Source organism: Lupinus angustifolius, chromosome LG16 (assembly GCF_001865875.1).
Source record: "Lupinus angustifolius cultivar Tanjil chromosome LG16, LupAngTanjil_v1.0, whole genome shotgun sequence".
Lineage (NCBI taxonomy): Eukaryota > Viridiplantae > Streptophyta > Magnoliopsida > Fabales > Fabaceae > Lupinus > Lupinus angustifolius.
In genome coordinates, this window is record NC_032024.1 from 20,696,878 (window position 1) to 20,715,942 (window position 19,065).

Consider the following 19,065-nt stretch of genomic DNA (forward strand, 5'->3'; position numbering starts at 1 on the left):
GAGATTACCTATCCCAAATAGTATCTCACTTCAAATCTCAAGTTAATTTATTCATCTATTAATATATAATTGATTTGGACAGAGAATGAGACACCGTTAAAAAGAGATGATATCATATGCCATAAAGTTGTAAAGTTGATGAACATAAAGAGAAGAAGTCTAGGTTCGTTTCATGTAACTCATGTGGGTCCCACACTCACTGCTTCTCTCTTTCCTTCTGCTTTCTCTTTCTCTCTCTCTCTCTCTTTAGCAAATAGCAACCAAATCAACACAGATAGATGCATCACACTTTCTTCACCAAACTGCTAAAACCAACTTCAATTCTTCTTCTTATTCTTCTTCTTCTTCTTCTCCATCTTCATAATCATTCATCAAAACCTTCAAATTAAAGATTCTCATATCTTCTGTGAGCTTCTCTACTTTCTACTCTTCTTATTCACCTTTTTTGGGATTGGAATACTATTACTATAACTATAACTATTATTATAAACTTGGGTCCTTCTTATTTATTTTATCGTTTCATTTTGGATTCTAAAGTCCAAAACTTGAAACAAGGGTCATAGTGTGGTTATAGTTAGATCTAGATTCTTCAACCATGTATGGATTATGATGATATATCAGCAGATGCTGTGATTATGTGATTGGGGAAGATGATAACTTTTGATAGATGGTTTTGAAAAATACTAAGTTGTTGTTGTTGTTGTTGTTGTTGCCATGGAAAGATTATTGTTGTTGCTGGTGGTGCTGGTTTCTTCTATTGTGCTTTCTGTTTCTGCCATTGATGTTGAATTTGGACACTGTAACTGTGATGATGAAGGGATTTGGAGCATTCAGAGTATTCTTGTTTGTCAAAAAGTCAGTGACTTTTTCATTGCCATTGCTTATTTTTCCATACCAATTGAGCTACTTTACTTTGTTAGCTACTCCAATGTTCCATTCAAATTGGTCTTCCTTCAATTCATAGCCTTCATTGTTCTCTGTGGTTTGACTCATTTACTCAATGCTTATACATATTATGGCCCTCACTCCTTCCAATTATTGCTCTCTCTCACTGTTGCTAAGTTCCTCACTGCTCTTGTTTCATGTGCAACCGCAATTACCTTTCCTACTTTGATCCCTCTTCTCCTCAAATTCAAAGTGAGGGAGTTCTTCTTGAGGCAGAATGTGTTGGAATTAGGCCAAGAGGTTGGGATGATGATGAAACAAAAGGAAGCAAGTTGGCATGTACGGATGCTTACTCGTGAGATTAGAAAGTCCTTGGATAAGCATACAATATTGTATACTACTCTTGTTGAGCTTTCCAAGGCATTGGATTTGCATAATTGTGCAGTTTGGATGCCTGATGAGGACAGGCGCGAGATGCATTTGACTCACGAGTTGAAACCAAGCTTAGGAAATAAGCGTTGTGCTTCTATTCCGATAAACGACCGTGAAGTTTTAGAGGTAAGAAAGAGTAAAGGGGTTTGGATTTTGAGGCCTGATTCTGCATTAGGAGCTGCGAGTTGTGGTGGTGGAACTGAGGAGTCTGGTGATGTGGCAGCTATTCGCATGCCAATACTTCATGTCTCGAATTTCAAAGGAGGGACACCAGAGTTTGTTGAGACGTCTTATGCTATTCTGGTTCTGGTGCTTCCCAAATCGAAATTGAGGGTTTGGACCTCACATGAGATGGAGATAGTAGAAGTGGTTGCTGACCAGGTTGCAGTAGCCTTGTCCCATGCATCTGTTCTCGAAGAGTCTCAGCTAATGAGACAGAAACTTGCCGAGCAGAACCGAGTGTTGCAACATGCTCAAAAGAATGCGTTGATGGCGAGCCAGGCGAGGAGCTCATTTCAGAGAGTGATGAGTCAAGGAATGCGGAGACCTATGCATTCGATCCTCGGCTTGCTTTCAATGTTCAAAGAGGATAATATAAAATCTGAACAGAAGATTATCATTGACACGATGTTGAAAGTTAGCACTGCGCTCTCGAGTTTGATTAATGATGTGATGGAGATTTCGGAGAACGACAAAGGAAGTTTTCGGTTAGAGATGAAACCTTTCCATCTTCATTCCATGATGAGGGAAGCTTCTTGCATTGCCAAGTGTTTGTCTGGATATAAAGGCTTCGATCTTCAGATCGATGTGCTCAAGTCTTTGCCTGATTTGGTCTTAGGCGATGAGGCGAGGTCTTTTCAAGTGATTTTGCATATGATTGGATATTTGTTAAACATATATGACAGGGGGACTCTCATTTTTCGAGTTTTTCTTGAAAGTGGCAGTAGTGGAGATAATAAGGATGATAGAAATATTGGAATTTGGAGGTCAGGCATGCAAAATGATTATGTATATATAAAATTTAATTTTGAGATAACTGGTAATAGTTCTCAGTTAGATGAATCAATTTCAACAAGGCATCATGGTGGTAGGGGGCATAACAATAACGAGTCCAAGGAGGGATTGAGTTTCAGCATGTGCAAAACGCTTGTGCAGGTGCGTGCATCGATATCTTTGTCAAATTCATTTCTCCTTTCGATATTAGCTATTTGAGTAATTAAAATGCTCCGAGGAAATGGATAAACGATGTAAAAACTAGCCGACCCCACCTAGTGGGACTAAGGTTTGGTTGTTGTTTGAGTAATTCGAATGCATTAGTTTATTATTAATTTTATAAACCTTAGAATTATATTTTATGCTTAGAGGATGATTCAGTTTTTAGTTTTAGCTTTACGATCATCATGCGTAGCTAGTTTGTTGTTTGAGTAGATGAATTCCCACTTGGCATGCATAGCTTTGCATTAAGTTTAATAATGCTCAAAGGAAGTCAAATTATGGTTTTTCTCAGGTTTTGGTAAATGGTAACATTAGGAAGTCAAACTCCGGTTTTTCATAGATTTCTTATCTCTTAATATATTCTGACCTTGCAATATGGAATGAGATGCAGATGATGCAAGGAAATATCTGGATATCAACAAACTCTCTAGGTTTGGCACAAGGCATGACACTTCTTCTCAAGTTTCAGACAGGGCCATCACTCAGAAGATCCATTCCTGCACCTAAAGAATTTTCAAACATGCAATTTAGAAGTTTCAAGGTTGTGTTAGCTGATGATGATGGTGTAAACAGGACCGTGACCAAAAAGCTGCTTGAGAAACTTGGTTGTCAAGTAACTGCAGTTTCATCAGGGTTTGAGTGCCTTGGTGCTATAAGTGCCTCCGGTAACTCGTTCAAAATCATCGTGTTGGACCTTCACATGCCTGAAATGGATGGTTTTGAAGTCGCGAGAAGGATCCGGAAGTTCCACAGCCGTAATTGGCCTTTGATTATTGCTCTCACGGCTAGCGCGGAAAAACATGTTAAGGAGAAATGTCTACAAGTAGGAATGCAGGGATTGATTCGAAAGCCGATCCTCCTTCATGAGTTAGCCGATGAACTTAGAACAGTTCTGCAACGTGCTGGTGAAAATTTTGGAGAACAATTTTAAATGTCTCAAATTTATTAGATTAGGCTCCTGAAAATTCACATCACTTGACATTTTGACATCTTGAATCTGGAATTTTGTAGCATACTGACTTCTTAATATACTAGATTCATTGTGATAACCATTTTTCTACTTGAGCTTATTTGCCATATAATGAATTATGGCTTTACCATCTAACATAGAAAGATGAAATGTGTAAGATTATTCTGAAAATGCTTACAAATGGGTCTTAAGAAAGTATGATAATGAATATAGAAAAGACATGCATATAGATATAATGATACGTTTCATTATTTGCATATACATAAAGTAGTAGTGTTGGAATAATTTCCATTATTCATTGAGTTCTTGAGAAACAGCAATTTTAGCTTTGTGAGTTTGTGCAACACTTAGTGCCCTTTCCAAAGCAGCATTCCTTTGAGATGAGTTTATATCATGTTCCCTACTCTGCCTATAACACATGAAAGCTAAACAATCTCCAGGGAGAGTATAATCAAAATTCTCCCTCCCTTTCTCATCCTTTCTGCTTGGAAAATCTTTAATAGCGCGAGCTAGTTCTTGAGCTCCATTAACATCAAGATCATTTTGTACAATGAATTCTGCAGCTGAGGCACGTTGTTTTGCACTCAGAAGCCTTATCTCGTATAACAATTGTTCTCCACCAATGTCGAAAAAGGAAACGACTTCTGGGTCCGTATTAGATTGGATGAGAGAGTCACGCACCTGTAGAATAGCAAGGAACATGAGAAGAGTATGGTATATAAAATGGAAGATGTAGAGAGTGATGTAGGTATGTATACCTGTGCTGCGACGACAAGACGATTCTGTTGAATGGCGGATATGCCAGTCTGTTCCTCGATGGAGGGAGGAGAGAAGCCTTGGTTGAGAAGGAAAGGGATGAGAGGGGTATATTGATGCCATAGTCCAAGCCTGTCAGAAAGTATTTGGAGTCTGGATGGTGTATCAAGTGAGGCTAGTTGAGAGGGAAGTGGTGAAGGTGGAGCTTTATAAGATTGATGGAATTGTTGTTGTTGGTGTTGTTGTTGTTGTTGTTGTGAATCTGCAGGTATATATGGAGATGGGTTCAGACTGAGTTTACCTGAATTGGACCAAGGTTTGTAGCTGTTGGAGATAACAAAGGAACATGATGAGTTTACAGAAAGTGAGAGCATGGTGTTTCCAACCTTATCTCAAACTTACTACTTTTGATGTTTATGCTTGGAAAAAGTCTTATCATTTAATATTATTCAGAAAAATAACACAAATGAGTAGGATGATATAGTGACGGTGTATAATTGTCACTATATCGTCCACTATTATTCATTAGAATTATTTTTTCTTGAAGAGTCGATGATAATTAAATATGAACGATAGATGATATATTAAATATATATAAAATTTATATAGAGTCAGTGTATATATCTTTTTATGATAAATTATTATATTAGTTTTGATAGAAAATGTTTGGGCTGAATTTGAGTAGGTCCCAGCCAATGTATTATTGTGTTGGGCTAATTGAAGTGGCCTATTTTGATAACTTTACAAAGAATTCCTTTCTTCTTCCCTATTCTCTCTCCTCAAAAGTAATAACCATTCCAAACAAAATGTAAAGGAAGATGGTATGTAAATCAAATCCAATTTACACCTTTATGATATTGGAAACAAAATATACAATAAAGCATAAAAAGTGTAATCCCAATATGATCCTCTTAACAAATGTTGCTCATATTGAATCCTTGATTTTTGTAGTCATTATATGATCTAACAGACTTTAGATTGCTATATCAATGCATTGTTAATAAGATCGTGTTGGTATACTTAAATATACTTTAAGAGTGGGGATCCACTACATACTTCTCATTACAGGAGAATCGAATGGTTTAGATTTACTCGTCAATTCAAACTATTAAATTTAGAATGGATAGAGAAGAGTTTGATATTGGTTTAAGAAATATATATTAAAAGAAAATGGGTTTGATATGGGTTAGTAGAATGAATGGAATGATCCTCGTATAGGGTATAAGTTGAAGTGAGAGTGAGTGAGTCGCACACTCTCTTCATTCAAATTCAACTCGATGGAAGGGTTTTCAACATCATCATCATCATCATCTTCTTCTTCTTCTTCTTCTTCAAATTTGGCTGAACTTCAATCTACTATGCGTGCCTTCGAACTCGCTTGTACTTCCATTCAGGTTCATTCCTTTTCAATCTCTTTTCTTTTCAATTTTCTCTTTCAATTAATATTAATATTAATATTGTTGTTATGATTATCAGATGCATATGAATCCATCAGCATCTGAAGGAGTGATAACATCATTAGGACAGTGTTGTGAACCATATCACATTTGTCAATTCATCCTTCAAAATTCACTCATCCCACCTGCAAGGTTTCAAGCAGCCGCCGCTATTCGAGAAGCCGCTATCAGAGAATGGCCTCTCCTCACTCTTCAAAACAAGACTCACTTCATCACATTTTGTCTATCCTATGTTATGCAACATGCCTCTTCACCTCATGCATTTGTCCAAGCTAAGGTTTCTTCTGTAGCTGCTCAGTTATTCAAAAGGGGATGGCTCGAGTTCATGCCGCCACACAAGGACACTCTCTTTTATCAGGTAGTAATAATAATAACACAATTTATTCAATATCCTTAATTCTAATCCTTAATTGTTTCTTATTTGTTATTCTCTCTGCAGGTCAACCAAGCTATTTTAGGAATTCATGGTCTTGATGTGCAATTTGCTGGAATCAACTTCCTCGAAGCTTTGGTATCTGAATTTGCTCCGTCTACTTCAAGTGTTATGGGCCTTCCAAGGGAATTTCATGAACAGTGTAGGAGGTCACTTGAGCTTCATTACCTTAAGGTCTTACTCTCTTCATTTTTTCAAATATTTGCTCAACTCGACTACCCTTCTTTTAAGTTATTTACTTCTTTGATGGAGTATTATGTTTACTTGTCCCTTTTACTTCTTTTTGTTATATATATGTTATTATAGACATTCTACCGCTGGACACAAGAAGCTGCTTCAAGTGTCACAAATAAGATCATTCAGTCTGACTCTGCTGTTCCCGAGGTTAAAGTTTGCACTGCTGCACTCGATCTTATGCTTCAAATTCTGAATTGGGATTTTCGTTGCAATACCAGTGACACAAAAGTAAATCTAAATGTCTTCTCTGCTGGAGTTAGGCAAGATGGGGATTCTCCTAAAAGGTCTGAATGTCACCTAGTGCAGGTAATAAGTTGGTTTGCTTATTAACAATTAACATGCATTTCATAGAATAAAGATAACTAATGGATCACTTCCACACAGTGGATAAGAATGCAAAGTATCACGATTAAAGTCATAACTAGAAATTTGGGCTCCAAATCTCCTACTGATGATGTTTTTTCCCCTGTTTTTTATGCTTATATGCAGCCTGGTTCAGATTGGCGCGATGTGTTGATAACAAGTGGTCAAGTTGGATGGCTTTTGAGTCTATATGCAGCATTGAGGCAGAAATTTTCATGTGAAGGCTACTGGCTTGACTGCCCGATTGCAGTTTCTGCTCGAAAGCTAATTGTCCAATTTTGTTCTGTAACAGGAACTATATTTCTTTCTGGTATAAGTGTTTCCTTCTCCATCTATATACTAGTTAGATGCATTTTTTCAGACCTAACATTTTACCTGTCTTTCTTATTGGATATATGGTTGTTTTAAAAGTAGTTGTTCTGATAGTAAGACCATCCTAGACAAAGTTTATATTATTCGAATTGGCCCTTTTACAAACAAATGTTATTTTTTCTAAGAGATATATTTTAGAAAGTAATGAGACCCTATAAATTTAAATTAGGTTTGGCTTCTAGAAATAGATGATGCTTCAAAAATTTAAAATCTTTATCACTTAATTTTCAGTTCTTAAAATTGCATTTGTTTAATGTATCAACATCAGATAATTAGAAGTGTTACTCATAAAACCTTTCAAACTTGTGGAGATCCTTAATTTGAATTTCTGAGTTTATTTTTTCTGTGATCTAGATGATTGGAAAATGCATGAGCGGCATCTTCTGCAACTCTTATCTGGGATACTAGAGTGGGTAGATCCTCCTGATGCTGTTTCACAAGCTATTCAACGTGGGAAGAGTGAAAGGTTAGGAGATATTCATTGAATGCACCTACCTAATATGTACATGTACCCACCTCTGTAGTTTTCTTTACTTATTTAAATTTGTCCCTCTAATTGGTGCTGGTTTTGCTCAGTGAGATGCTTGATGGTTGCCGTGCATTATTGGCTATTGCAACTGTAACAACTCCCTACGTGTTTAACGATCTCCTAAAATCTCTGAGGTTATTGTATTGTAATTTCTTTTGTTGGTATTTCTCATTGTTACTCTTAATGATTGCCAAGTAATTTTTTTGCTTTGATACTTCAGGCCCTTTGGTACCCTTACCTTTTTGTCAATGTTGATGTCTGAAGTAATGAAAGTTCTCATGACTACTATCACAGACGAGGAGACTTGGAGCTGGGAAGCACGTGATGTCTTATTGGATACTTGGACTTCCCTTTTAATGGTATTCACCTAAATACAATTATTTAAAATAACTACTTGTAAGTTGTAACCGCTTACTTTGATAACATTTCTCCTATATGACTTCTAAATTTTTTGAACCTAAAGGGTTCATGATCAGTAAACATGTTGGTTGATTTAATGTGGGATTAGCATTTCTTCTTCAAAATTCTGAGGCTTATTTCGCTCTAATCATTAAACTGAAGAATGTTTATTGCTCTTCTCCAGCCAATAAATACTATCACGGTGGATGCTTTGCTTCCACCTGAAGGGATAAAAGCTGCAGCAAATCTCTTTGGTTTCATTGTAGAATACGAGCTAAGAAGTAACACCTATATGCAACTTTATTTAACGCTATGCCATTTCTTTATGCTACTTGTTTTCATTTTCTCAGATACTAGTTTATGATAATCGGAGTTTTCTTTTTATTTAGTTGCTTCAGCATCAGCATTTAATGATGACGGCGATGCAGACTATCTTCATGCTTCTGTGTCTGGTACGGAACAAAGGTTTACATTTTTATGTTATTGTTGATATTGCATTGGCGGTTGCTGGACTTCTTTTAAGCTGTTCGGTAGAGATATAATATAATAAAATTCATTAATGATTAATGTGCCTTCAGCCCTTCACCTAATAGCTTAAGCTTTTGAGAGAGATGATTCATGACATTGTATCAGGGTCTTTAATCTTTATGACCATGTCATCTATGGCTTGCTACCTCCATTCTCCTAATGATTCTCTCTTTGCAAATTGCTTTTTTAATGATTCTCTCTTTGCAAATTGCAGCCATGGATGAAAGGTTAAGCTCGTATGCTCTTATTGCGAGAGCTTCTGCTGATGCTACAATTCCTATGCTCATGAGAGTGTTTTCTGAGCTGGTTGAACGCCTTAATCAGGTTGGTTTTATATTCTGTTATGGAGTATTGCTTTCTTGGACTAAGGTTTTTGATCTATCATAAATAAACTTGCTTTACTCCCCCACTTCCAAATAAATAAGTAATTGTTTGGACCAGAAACATTATTAGTAATTGTTCAGATCTCAAAAGCTGGGATATCATTCTTTCAGATTAGGGCGAGGTAAAATGTACTTTTCAAAAGTTGATTTGTCTGACAGCCTGACTAAGAATGGCTGCTTGACTGCTGTCCATGTAAGGAATCTTGAAAGGTGGTTTAGCAACATTAGTCTCTTTCATTCCAAGCATAATGTCCATAGCAAGAAAACTGGAACTAATTTTATTTCATTTCAGTACAATCCCAAACATCATGTCTATTTATTTCTTCCATACTCCCATTTACATTTTACATGAAAACTACGTTAACACTTCTAGTCACATTCCACTTCATTCTAAGTATTCTAAGGATATGCTGTCTAGGGCTCTAGTAACTAGACTATGAGAAAATATATCACACAGGAACTAAAATATACACCACCCCAACTTTAATTTGTACGTAACTATGTATATATTTTGGGTGAACTCATGTATATGTTTTTTATTTGTTACTCTTTCTCTCCGTATTTTTTCCTTCTATTTTTCTGCTAATTCATGTATTTATTTCCATGGCTCAAATTATTGACTTCATTTGTAGGGCAGGGGCATTGTTGACTTGACTGAAACTTTGGAAGAGCTTTATTCCTTGTTGCTGATTATTGGCCATGTACTTGCAGATGAAGGAGAGGGGGAACTACCACTGGTATGAAAATTTTATTTTTTCTTTATTTTATTTATCTCACTTAGAACTGTTCTTGGTACTGTTTCTGCATAAAATATGGCTTTGTGGGTGGGGGTGGAGGATAACAATGATTGCCTGTCGTAGGAACAGTAATTCATTAGTTTTCAGTATACTTTCACCTTTAAGAACTTGATATTCTGGGAATGTTGGCAGTAATGTGAGATTCAAATGTTAATTAAAGATTATGGTTTGTGATATTTTAGGTTCCGAATGCCATACAAACCCAATTTGTTGTTAATGCTGCAGAAGCAGAAAAACATCCTGTTGTTTTACTTTCCAGGTAAATGACTTTCTTTCTCTTTTATGATGTGGAATTTGTTCTTTCCTTTGAGTTCTTGCTAAGATCCTCAGTAAATTATGTTCGTTGAACCTCGTTTGGATATTCGCACTTGTTTTTTATTAGCCTCTGTTATAAACTTTGTTCATGCTTCATAATACTTATTTGGATTCTTAATTTGTTCTACTTCTTCTCTTCCATGTTCGGCAATAATCCCATACTTGGTCCTCAGTCAGGTGATGAATGTTAAATCTCTTTCTGTTGACCTCAAGATAATTTTTCGGAGACATACATAAATATTCATCATCATGAACTTATTAGGAGGAGGAAGAAGCCGTCGAGAGAAGAGAGAAATATTAGGGTTTGTAATATGAGCAAAGCAAGAGACTGTGTGAAGAACCCTACATTTAGGTATATATACACATTACACACATATACATACACGCGTATATTTGACATGACGTTCTGCCTTTCACAGGTGTAATATTTGTTTTAATAGAGCATTCTGACGAGAGTCATAGATTGTTTTAGTAGAGCAAACAAAAATGATTAAATTAATTATGGTGGCTTGGGGTCTATCTTTTGTATGCACATGTCTGATAGCCTTTAACTTTTGATTGAGTTAAAGAACCATTCTGTCCTGTGGTATGGGTTCTTCGTTTGATATGGTAGAGTTGAATATTGAAATCAAGTTAACATTGCAATGCAATTCCTTCTCTCATGGGTTGGATTGGATGTAATGTCTAATCCAATTGTGCAACCATAAAATCACGTTTCTTATATTAATTAATGCAGTTCAATCATAAAATTTGCTGAGCAATGCCTAAATCCAGAAATGAGAGCATCAATTTTTAGTCCTCGGCTTATGGAGGTAATGCATTTTATTCATTTCCGTCTTGCACAATTTTAATTTAGCTTCTCTACTCTGACCGTCAGGGGCTGGGATAGCATGTATGCAGTAGTATGGCTACCACAAAGATGGATGTTCTAAAAGTTATTGCATTTATAGCATTATCATTCTAATTATCTACTGCACCATTTTTGCTATACTTTTAATCAAGTAACTTGCATTTTATTACAAATAAAACTAAGCTGGAATTGCACTTGGCCTTATTTGGTTGTATATGACAATATAAATAAAAGTGATTTAAAATGTGCTTTTATTTGAACATCATGTAAAAAATAAAGGCATTTGCAGTAAGATCATTGTGATTTAATTATTTTGCACTTTATAACTTGTGTAATTCTTTTCTGACAAGTTACTGTTTGACTTCCACTCCCTTTTAAATTTATGTTCCATTGTTCATGCAGTCAATTATATGGTTCCTGGCAAGGTGGTCTCGTACATATCTAATGTCCTCAGATGGGATTGGGGACAAAATCTTAGATTCAAGTCATCATCTCGAGCATAATTCGAAAAAGGCTTTACTTGGTTTCTTTGGAGAGCATAACCAAGGGAAACTTGTCCTTGATATTATTGTTCGTGTATCCTTGGTCTCACTTAAATCATATCCAGGGGAAAAGGATCTGAAGGTATGAGATTAGGATTCCTATTATATGTTAACAACTTTGGATATTTTCTTTTAGATCATGTCTTCATACATGGTCGTCTACCTAGGTTTCATATGTATTGCTAACATAATGTACAGGCAAACTCAAATGCTTACTATTATAGTCTTTACTTGCTTGTTAACTTGAAATTGTTGACAAGTAATGTAGTATGTAAACATTAGTGATGGTCAATCTGATCCTAGGCAACAGACATCATCTATCTGTAGAGTGTAAACTCAAACATCTGTACGAGATTATCATTGTGATGGGCCTCCAGCCCATGTACGTCACAAAGAGTAAGGGAAGCAGAGGGTTGGGCTAACTTATCAATGGCCTAGGTGAGGAACGATGATGTTTATGATAGAAGGAAGAGATAAGGTCAAGGGTTGAAATGGTAATGAAGTGGAAGAGGTAGTGGAGGATTTTGGTGTGGTGGAAAGAGAAGGGTCTAACCAAACCGGCATATGGCAGTTAGAGATTGGTGTGGAAGATGCTGGAATCCTGAGAAAAAACATGAAAATGATGGAATAGAGGGTGGTGTGGAGAGCATAAGATCAAACACTGCAGAGTGGTGTGGCTGAGACCATTTTCGGACAGAAATAGCTCCTCGCTTCTCTTATTTTCTTCTTTCTTCTGTGTTTTTGTACCAGTCTCTACATTTTCTGTTCGTTATCACAGTAATTGGGTCTTGGTGCCCTGGTTTTCCTGTCATTTTTTTACTGTTAATACCGGAATCTATCACATTACATGATTAAAAAAGCAGAAGTCAAGCATGTTTTTCCTTCTGAAATATCATTATATTGAATGAATTCTGTACCAGCTTGCTGTGTGGATATTATTTATGTAGTTTCTTTATCCAGGGCCTCACTTGTCACCAGTTACTTCATTCGCTGGTTCAGCAAAAGCATATATGCATTCACCTTGTTACTCTGGTGAGTCAATACTGATATATGTACTTAAGATTGACAAAGTACATCAAAGCTTAAAATTATATGTTAATGCAAATTTAAAATCATTTTATTAATGGCTATTAGGTAACTCATATTTGGCAAGTACTTGCTATAATAGTATGGTCCAAATTCCGAAGCTCTGAAACAAGAAAACCTGGTTCTTATTGATTGCTGAGATGAACTACCTTAAAGTTTTCATGAATTTATATTGATTACAATCTGATCATTCTGTTAGCTCAAAATGATGATAGTATCCTATCCTTCCTTTGTATTCATTACCAGCACCTTCTAATTCACTTTTCCATTTATAATTTCGGGAAAACTCCTAAATAAACCCTTCAACTTTGGGTATGTTGGTCTTGAATTTTAATATCTTTTGCAGAATTCATGGCATGAACTAGCAACTGCGTTTTGCTCAGAACAGACTTTATTCTTGTTGGACACTGCTCATCAGGTAAGAACTTTATCAACATCCACCACCAGCTACTTTGCTGCCATGGGTCGTTGTTTAAATTGTCTTCAATTTCTTGCTTCAGCGGTCACTTGCACAAACACTTGTTCGTTCAGCTTCAGGCATAAGAAATTCAGAAGCATCAAGCCAGTGAGTAGTTACTTCTACCGTTTTCTCTCTACAATTTCAAAACTTTCATATGACACCATTTAAAGTATTTTATCTGTTCTTATGTAAAGGTATGTAAGGAATCTCATGGGTCATATTGCAACATATATAGTGGAGATGTCAAGCAAGAGTAATTTTAAAAGTATTGCCCAACAACCAGATATCCTCCAATTGGTGAGGGCACAGACAATTATTTCATTTTCATGCTTCTGTGAAAATTGTTCCTTAATATTATCATCAATGTCATGTAGGTCATCTGCATGTTAGAACGACTACGCGGAGCTGCAAGTGCTTCTGAACCTAGAACACAGAAGGCTATCTATGAGCTAGGGTTCTCTGTAATGAATCCCACACTTGTTCTTCTTGAAGTATATAAACATGAGGTAGCATTAGCATTTGTTGTTATCTTCATATATATTTTAATATCCGCAATGCTCTTGATACAATTGTGATTCCTGACTCTATCTAATACTCTTGATGAACATTTCGTGTGATCCTTATAGTAATCCCTATTTTCTAAGTGACTTTATTCCTAATAAATAAATAAATTCCATCCAGCAGGTGTGTCTGAACTTCCAAGTTTCTGACATCTTGTTCTGTACTTTTATGTAATTATTGTTTAGTCTGCAGTTATCTACGTGCTGCTTAAATTTGTACTTGATTGGGTTGATGGACAAATTACTCACTTGGAGGCCAAAGAAACTGCTGCTGTTGTTGATTTCTGCATGCGTCTGCTTCAAATGTACTCATCTCACAATATTGGCAAGGTAAATTTCGTTAATCAAATATATTTCGAGTTAGGAAGAAGATTTTGCATCATTCGATCCATGTAGCTGACTTCACCCGGTGGGATTAAGACTTGTTGTTGGTATACTATTTTGAACTTTGCTCTCGATGGTTATATTCTATTAGACCTGGAACTTTCGCTCTGCTCCCTGATAGGTTGAAGAGGCAGAGGCTTCAAATCTCTAGAATTTTTGTTCGATGAATACACCATTATCAGTTAGTATGAGGCTTAAGGATTACAAACAGCCGTATTATTTGCATTTTGTCACTTTTGCTCTTCCTTTCTCATTGATTCCTATAATTCAATATAACTATGCAGATTATTTTATGTAAAGGCAATATGTTATTTCTATCAGTATAGAAATCCCAGTTGTTGGTAATTCACTTTTCCTTTTTTATTTAAATTTGTACTCCCTCATGTTCCTCTTTGTTTGTTGTAGATATCACTGAGTCTTTCCAGCAGCTTACTCAATGAGGAGAAAACAGATAAGTATAAAGATTTGCGTGCTCTTCTTCAGCTTCTTTCAAGCCTTTGCTCTAAAGACATGGTAATGATTCCCCCTCCCTGTAATTTAGATTAGAAATAAAAAAAAGATCAATATGGCCCTCTTATTCCTACTTAAATTCTGGACCAACTTATCTGAAAAAATGCTTAATGTGGCAGATTGATTTCTCGTCAGATTCAATTGAGACCCAGGGCACTAACATATCTCAGGTAGTATCATTATTCCCTTTAGCCGTTTCAAGTAAAGTTAGATAGTCAATCTTTGATGCATGGGTCTTGCAGGTGGTTTATCTTGGTCTTCACATAGTCACACCACTGATTTCCATGGAACTCTTGAAATATCCCAAACTTTGTCACGATGTAAGATATTCATTCTGCGAGTAGAAATATATTGGAGTATTTTCGAAAAGCTAATATTGTATGAGTTATTATTTGCAGTATTTTTCTCTCCTGTCACATATGTTGGAGGTTTATCCGGAAACATTCGCACAACTCAGCAGTGAAGCCTTTGCTCATATACTCGGCACCCTTGATTTTGGTCTCCACCATCAGGTAATATATGCTGCATGTCTTCTTTAATAGTAAATAACATTCGGTTACACAGAAAGAAATACAATGGTTAGAAATAGAGAAACTTCTAAGCTTAGAGATTTTTTATAATAGTTTAGCATTCACTTCTAGTGTTCTTAATAATTTCTGCATTTGAAAAAATAAAAAGGAGAAAAATTCTCCACCATTTTGTGTCTCTACTACACTTAACAAATTCTAATAATTCCTTGCAATTTTGTAAGTTGTCATTGTACAAAAAAATTGTGGCTAAGAACTGTATTAACTGATTTGGCAGGATGAAGATGTGGTTACTAAGTGTCTGAGAGCTCTGCAAGCTCTTGCCTCTTACCATTACAAGGAGACTCATAATGGTAATATAGGCTTGGGTGCACAAGCCATGGGTCTTCAGGATTCAAGTGGGAATTTTCAGGAAGGCCTTTTGAGCCGGTTCCTTCGCTCATTGCTGCAGTTACTCCTTTTTGAGGATTACAGGTAAGAATACAAAGTAATTGAGATACTGTGACTGGAATATATCTTTAGTGTTGTAATTGACTAATAAAATTGGTTTGTTATTTCAGTTCTGATCTAACCAGTGTTGCAGCAGATGCTCTCCTTCCATTAATCCTTTGTGAGCAAGGCCTGTATCAGGTATGCCTCTCAAACTATTTTGTAAAAAAAAATTCAATGCAAATTTTATCAATTAAAGTGTGCTTACTTAAATTGTTTTAAGTAACAAGATTGTATTAGTGTAAGAAAGTAATGACAAATGAACTTGTGTTGCCTTTTATCTTCGAGGATGAATATGCTAGTTACTTTTCATAAAAGAATTATGTTTCCTAATTTTTCTTCGATTTCAAACCAGCTTATATTCTTTAAAGGCCTTGTTTTTTTAGTGAATGGCACTATTTTTTAAGTTAATATATTTATTGCCTTGGGAATTTACTTTTCCATAAAGGAACATCCCTTGCATATAGGCATATATTCCCAGTTTTTTTGGGGGTGTTGTCTTATGTTTTTGGAATGCTTGTGAGTAGTCACTGGTCACTGAGTCTAGGGTAAATTTCTTACAGCGATTGGGCAATGAATTGATAGAGAGACAAGCAAATCCAACACTCAAATCAAGGCTGGCAAATGCATTGCACACACTGACAAGTGCAAATCAGCTTTCTTCTTCCCTCGATCGAATAAATTACCAGAGATTTCGGAAAAACCTTAGTGGCTTCTTAGTCGAAGTTCGTGGCTTTTTGAGGACAAAGTAATCGACCAACCCATTTATGCTATCAGTTTTGTATAGTGTCAAAAGAAGAGTTGACATCACTAATCAATACTGCAGCCATAGAAGAAAATGCTTAATGAATAGATAATATCTTGGCAGAAGAAGTTTTCGGAGTTACAGAAATATCCAATGCTATCTACACTGGGTATTATTGTTAGTCAGATATCTAGTGCTGTTTGCAAAACTAGAAGCTTCTTGTTTATTAGTCACAGGCTTTCGGAAAAGCAAAAAGCCTATAATCTGAAGAAGGTATGAGAAGCAGTTCAGTGACAATGATTGTCATATTAAATTTCTCTGGTGAACTGCATTGTTGTATTGATATGTCACTAATTCACTATCATTTTTGTTCACAAGCACAAAATCTATTCAGATCTATTAAGAGCTGTTAAACCATTCCTGAGTTTCTGCATTCTTGAACTTTTTGAGAAGTTTATTGTTGATCACATCAAAATGCCAAATGAGCAAATTTTATTCACTGGTTTAGCAATTGCAGTTGTAATGACTATATATGTGTTCGTGTAAGAAACCAAATCCTGATTTTTGTTGGTAACTATTTTTTTTCCGTAAGAGGGTGAGTTGTGATGCAATGATGATATTTGTGACCGAGAGAAACAGTTTCTTTGTTTGTGAGGGTAAGATTGGTAAATTTCCACTGAGTGAGAGATCTGTGTATTGGGCTATCACTTTTGAATTAAATTTGTGTTTCTCCTGTAATGATGGCATGGGGCAAAATGTCATTGAGCATGGATAATCGACACATTTCTTATTCACTCATGTTATGGTCTTTGTTTTCATTGAAATCAGAATAGCTTTTTGTTTTCTAATACAGCAACAAATAGAAGTGATAAAAAATAAGTGTATGTACCAAGAAAATGGCATATATATCTCTGAATGTTGAAATATGATACTCATCTTTTATATATAAAAAATATGTGTAGAACTGTAGATTAAGGACAGAATCTTGGGATAGATTACCATTTAAATAAAAGAGAGTACAATAGTACATACACTACCTTTAAGTAAAAGCATACAATAGTATTTGGCCAGAACTATATTCAAATTACAAATTTCAATAATGCAACAATACAATAATAGAGACGAATTGGTCCCCACCATTTTCCATAGTAAATTTATTTATAGCATAGAAACTATATGAAAATGGTAAATAAATAAAAAGGCAGGGCCGATGGAAATATAACAAAAAAGTGTAAAAATAAATGAAAAATAATATATAATCTTAATCTACACTATTTGAAAAGTAGAAAAAATAATATTTTTATTTATTAATGGTTAATTTAGAAGTAATAATATATTACCTTAATGTGGTGCAAGACAATTTTAAAAAAAGCTTCCCACGTGGTGGTGCAGTTTGCCGACAAATAGTACAAATCTTACATCCAAACATAGAAAGGGACCCAAGTGTTGACCATAGATTGTTTATAATATAGGTTATTGAACCCAACTCAACTTTTAATCAAAACCCGAGCTAGGAACAAAAACACCATTCAACAATGGAGGAATTGGTTTAAGGATTTGAAAATGGACAAAATAATAATCATTATTGTACCTCTCCCTCTTTAAATCTTACTTGAATCCACCTATCCCATTTGGTGTTCTATTTGTGTTCTCATTCACTTAAAAAGTGACTCTCATCGAAAAAGAAAAGTTATAAAAAAATAAATTAACTTTTTTATATTACTTGTTGGAATTTAATTAATTGACGACATAAAACATCAACTATTTGGACATGTAATTCTTATTGTTTTATGACTCTACCATGAAAATGGGGGTTAAAATCCTCTTCAGTCCAAGAATAAATTTGTAAATCACTCTAAAATAAATCCAAATGACAAAACTTGAATGAATTTAAATTGTATTGAATTGATTTTTTAAAAACCAATTAGCTCGATTCAGTTTTTAGTTTCAACTAACTAGACTACATATACAATATAATCATAATGAAAGAAGAAATCAATATTAAGTACCTAGTATGTCTAATTCATTTTTTCTTTTAATGATAACATATTTTATTAGCACAACTTCTTCCCGCATTATGGTGACCCTAATTATGGTTCCATAAATATCCCGCTTGATCAATTTGCCATTCACCCATTGATTGATATGAAGATAGGATAGTTGTATTTCTCATTCACAAATGTTATGCAGACTTTATTCCTACTCTTGGTTCATTTAGTTACTAAAAAGGGAGGAGGACACTATTGTAATACTTGATGTGTTACTCATACTATGTGGAAGTAGCGATGTAATTTTATAGAATTATTCAGTCTGAATGCTACATGAAGAACATAAGTCAGATGAAGGAACGAGAAGACCTAGGATATAGAAGATCATAACATAAATGATTTGAATTTTGTTTATTCCTATATATCCACTCATACAGTACTTTATTATGTGATATATATATATATATATATATAAAAGATCCATTTGTATAGATATCACCATCTACATCTAGAAAGTCATATGCTTTGTAAGAAGCTTGTACAATTTGGGAAGAGGTTTTGATTGATCAAAAAGAAGAATCTAGCTAGTAACAAAGTAGGCCTTATTGTTTCTTTATTCATAGTGTATGTAAATAGTATTGTGACAATATAAACATGAATACATATAAACTTGTCACTTTAAATTATATTATACTTAATATTTTAATTATTCTAAAATTACATATACTATTTGGATCGGATGTCCTAATATGAACAAATCAAACTAGACCAAACCGTAAGTTAAATCAAACTAGACCAAACCGTAAGTTAATTACGTATTTTGATCAATTAATTTTTTTTACCTAAAAATCAA

The 19,065-nt window shown here is 35.0% G+C and overlaps 3 protein-coding genes across 5 annotated transcripts; 2 read left to right on the forward strand and 1 right to left on the reverse strand.

The window, feature by feature from the left end:
• LOC109329699 (protein EIN4) lies at positions 487-3,663 on the forward strand. Its single transcript, XM_019563452.1, has 2 exons — positions 487-2,472; positions 2,924-3,663. The coding sequence occupies exons 1-2, from the start codon at positions 715-717 to the stop codon at positions 3,461-3,463; spliced, it is 2,298 nt and encodes a 765-aa protein (XP_019418997.1). The 5' UTR covers positions 487-714; the 3' UTR covers positions 3,464-3,663.
• Positions 3,707-4,672, reverse strand: LOC109329704 (rubisco accumulation factor 1.1, chloroplastic-like). Its single transcript, XM_019563458.1, has 2 exons — positions 4,261-4,672; positions 3,707-4,183 (listed from the first exon to the last, which is right to left on the reverse strand). Exons 1-2 carry the CDS (start codon positions 4,630-4,632, stop codon positions 3,794-3,796), a joined length of 762 nt encoding a protein of 253 aa, XP_019419003.1. The 5' UTR covers positions 4,633-4,672; the 3' UTR covers positions 3,707-3,793.
• Positions 5,518-16,757, forward strand: LOC109329676 (exportin-4). Of its 3 annotated transcripts, XM_019563405.1 has the most exons (28): positions 5,518-5,652; positions 5,735-6,073; positions 6,155-6,322; positions 6,455-6,691; positions 6,875-7,058; positions 7,475-7,586; positions 7,697-7,783; positions 7,870-8,008; positions 8,233-8,329; positions 8,438-8,500; positions 8,791-8,900; positions 9,592-9,696; positions 9,939-10,015; positions 10,808-10,883; positions 11,324-11,545; positions 12,424-12,495; positions 12,896-12,967; positions 13,050-13,114; positions 13,204-13,306; positions 13,384-13,515; positions 13,756-13,899; positions 14,359-14,466; positions 14,583-14,633; positions 14,706-14,783; positions 14,862-14,975; positions 15,268-15,464; positions 15,551-15,620; positions 16,043-16,757. In XM_019563405.1, exons 1-28 carry the CDS (start codon positions 5,536-5,538, stop codon positions 16,229-16,231), a joined length of 3,528 nt encoding a protein of 1,175 aa, XP_019418950.1. In that variant the 5' UTR covers positions 5,518-5,535; the 3' UTR covers positions 16,232-16,757. The 3 variants fall into 3 exon arrangements, with proteins under 3 accessions (XP_019418950.1, XP_019418951.1, XP_019418952.1); XM_019563406.1 differs by lacking the exon at positions 13,756-13,899; XM_019563407.1 differs by lacking the exons at positions 5,518-5,652; positions 5,735-6,073; positions 6,155-6,322 and having other exon boundaries at positions 6,666-7,058.

Excerpts from the sequence above, each read along its gene's own strand:
- LOC109329704 (XM_019563458.1), bottom strand. The coding sequence starts at position 4,632 with ATGCTCTCACTTTCTGTAAACTCATCATGTTCCTTTGTTATCTCCAAC. Across the intron at positions 4,184-4,260 it reads GTCTTGTCGTCGCAGCACAG|GTGCGTGACTCTCTCATCCA; the intron begins GTATACATACCT and ends GCTATTCTACAG.
- LOC109329676 (XM_019563405.1), top strand. The coding sequence starts at position 5,536 with ATGGAAGGGTTTTCAACATCATCATCATCATCATCTTCTTCTTCTTCT. Across the intron at positions 5,653-5,734 it reads TCGCTTGTACTTCCATTCAG|ATGCATATGAATCCATCAGC; the intron begins GTTCATTCCTTT and ends TATGATTATCAG. Across the intron at positions 12,968-13,049 it reads TGTTGGACACTGCTCATCAG|CGGTCACTTGCACAAACACT; the intron begins GTAAGAACTTTA and ends TTCTTGCTTCAG.
- LOC109329699 (XM_019563452.1), top strand. The coding sequence starts at position 715 with ATGGAAAGATTATTGTTGTTGCTGGTGGTGCTGGTTTCTTCTATTGTG. Across the intron at positions 2,473-2,923 it reads TGTGCAAAACGCTTGTGCAG|ATGATGCAAGGAAATATCTG; the intron begins GTGCGTGCATCG and ends AATGAGATGCAG.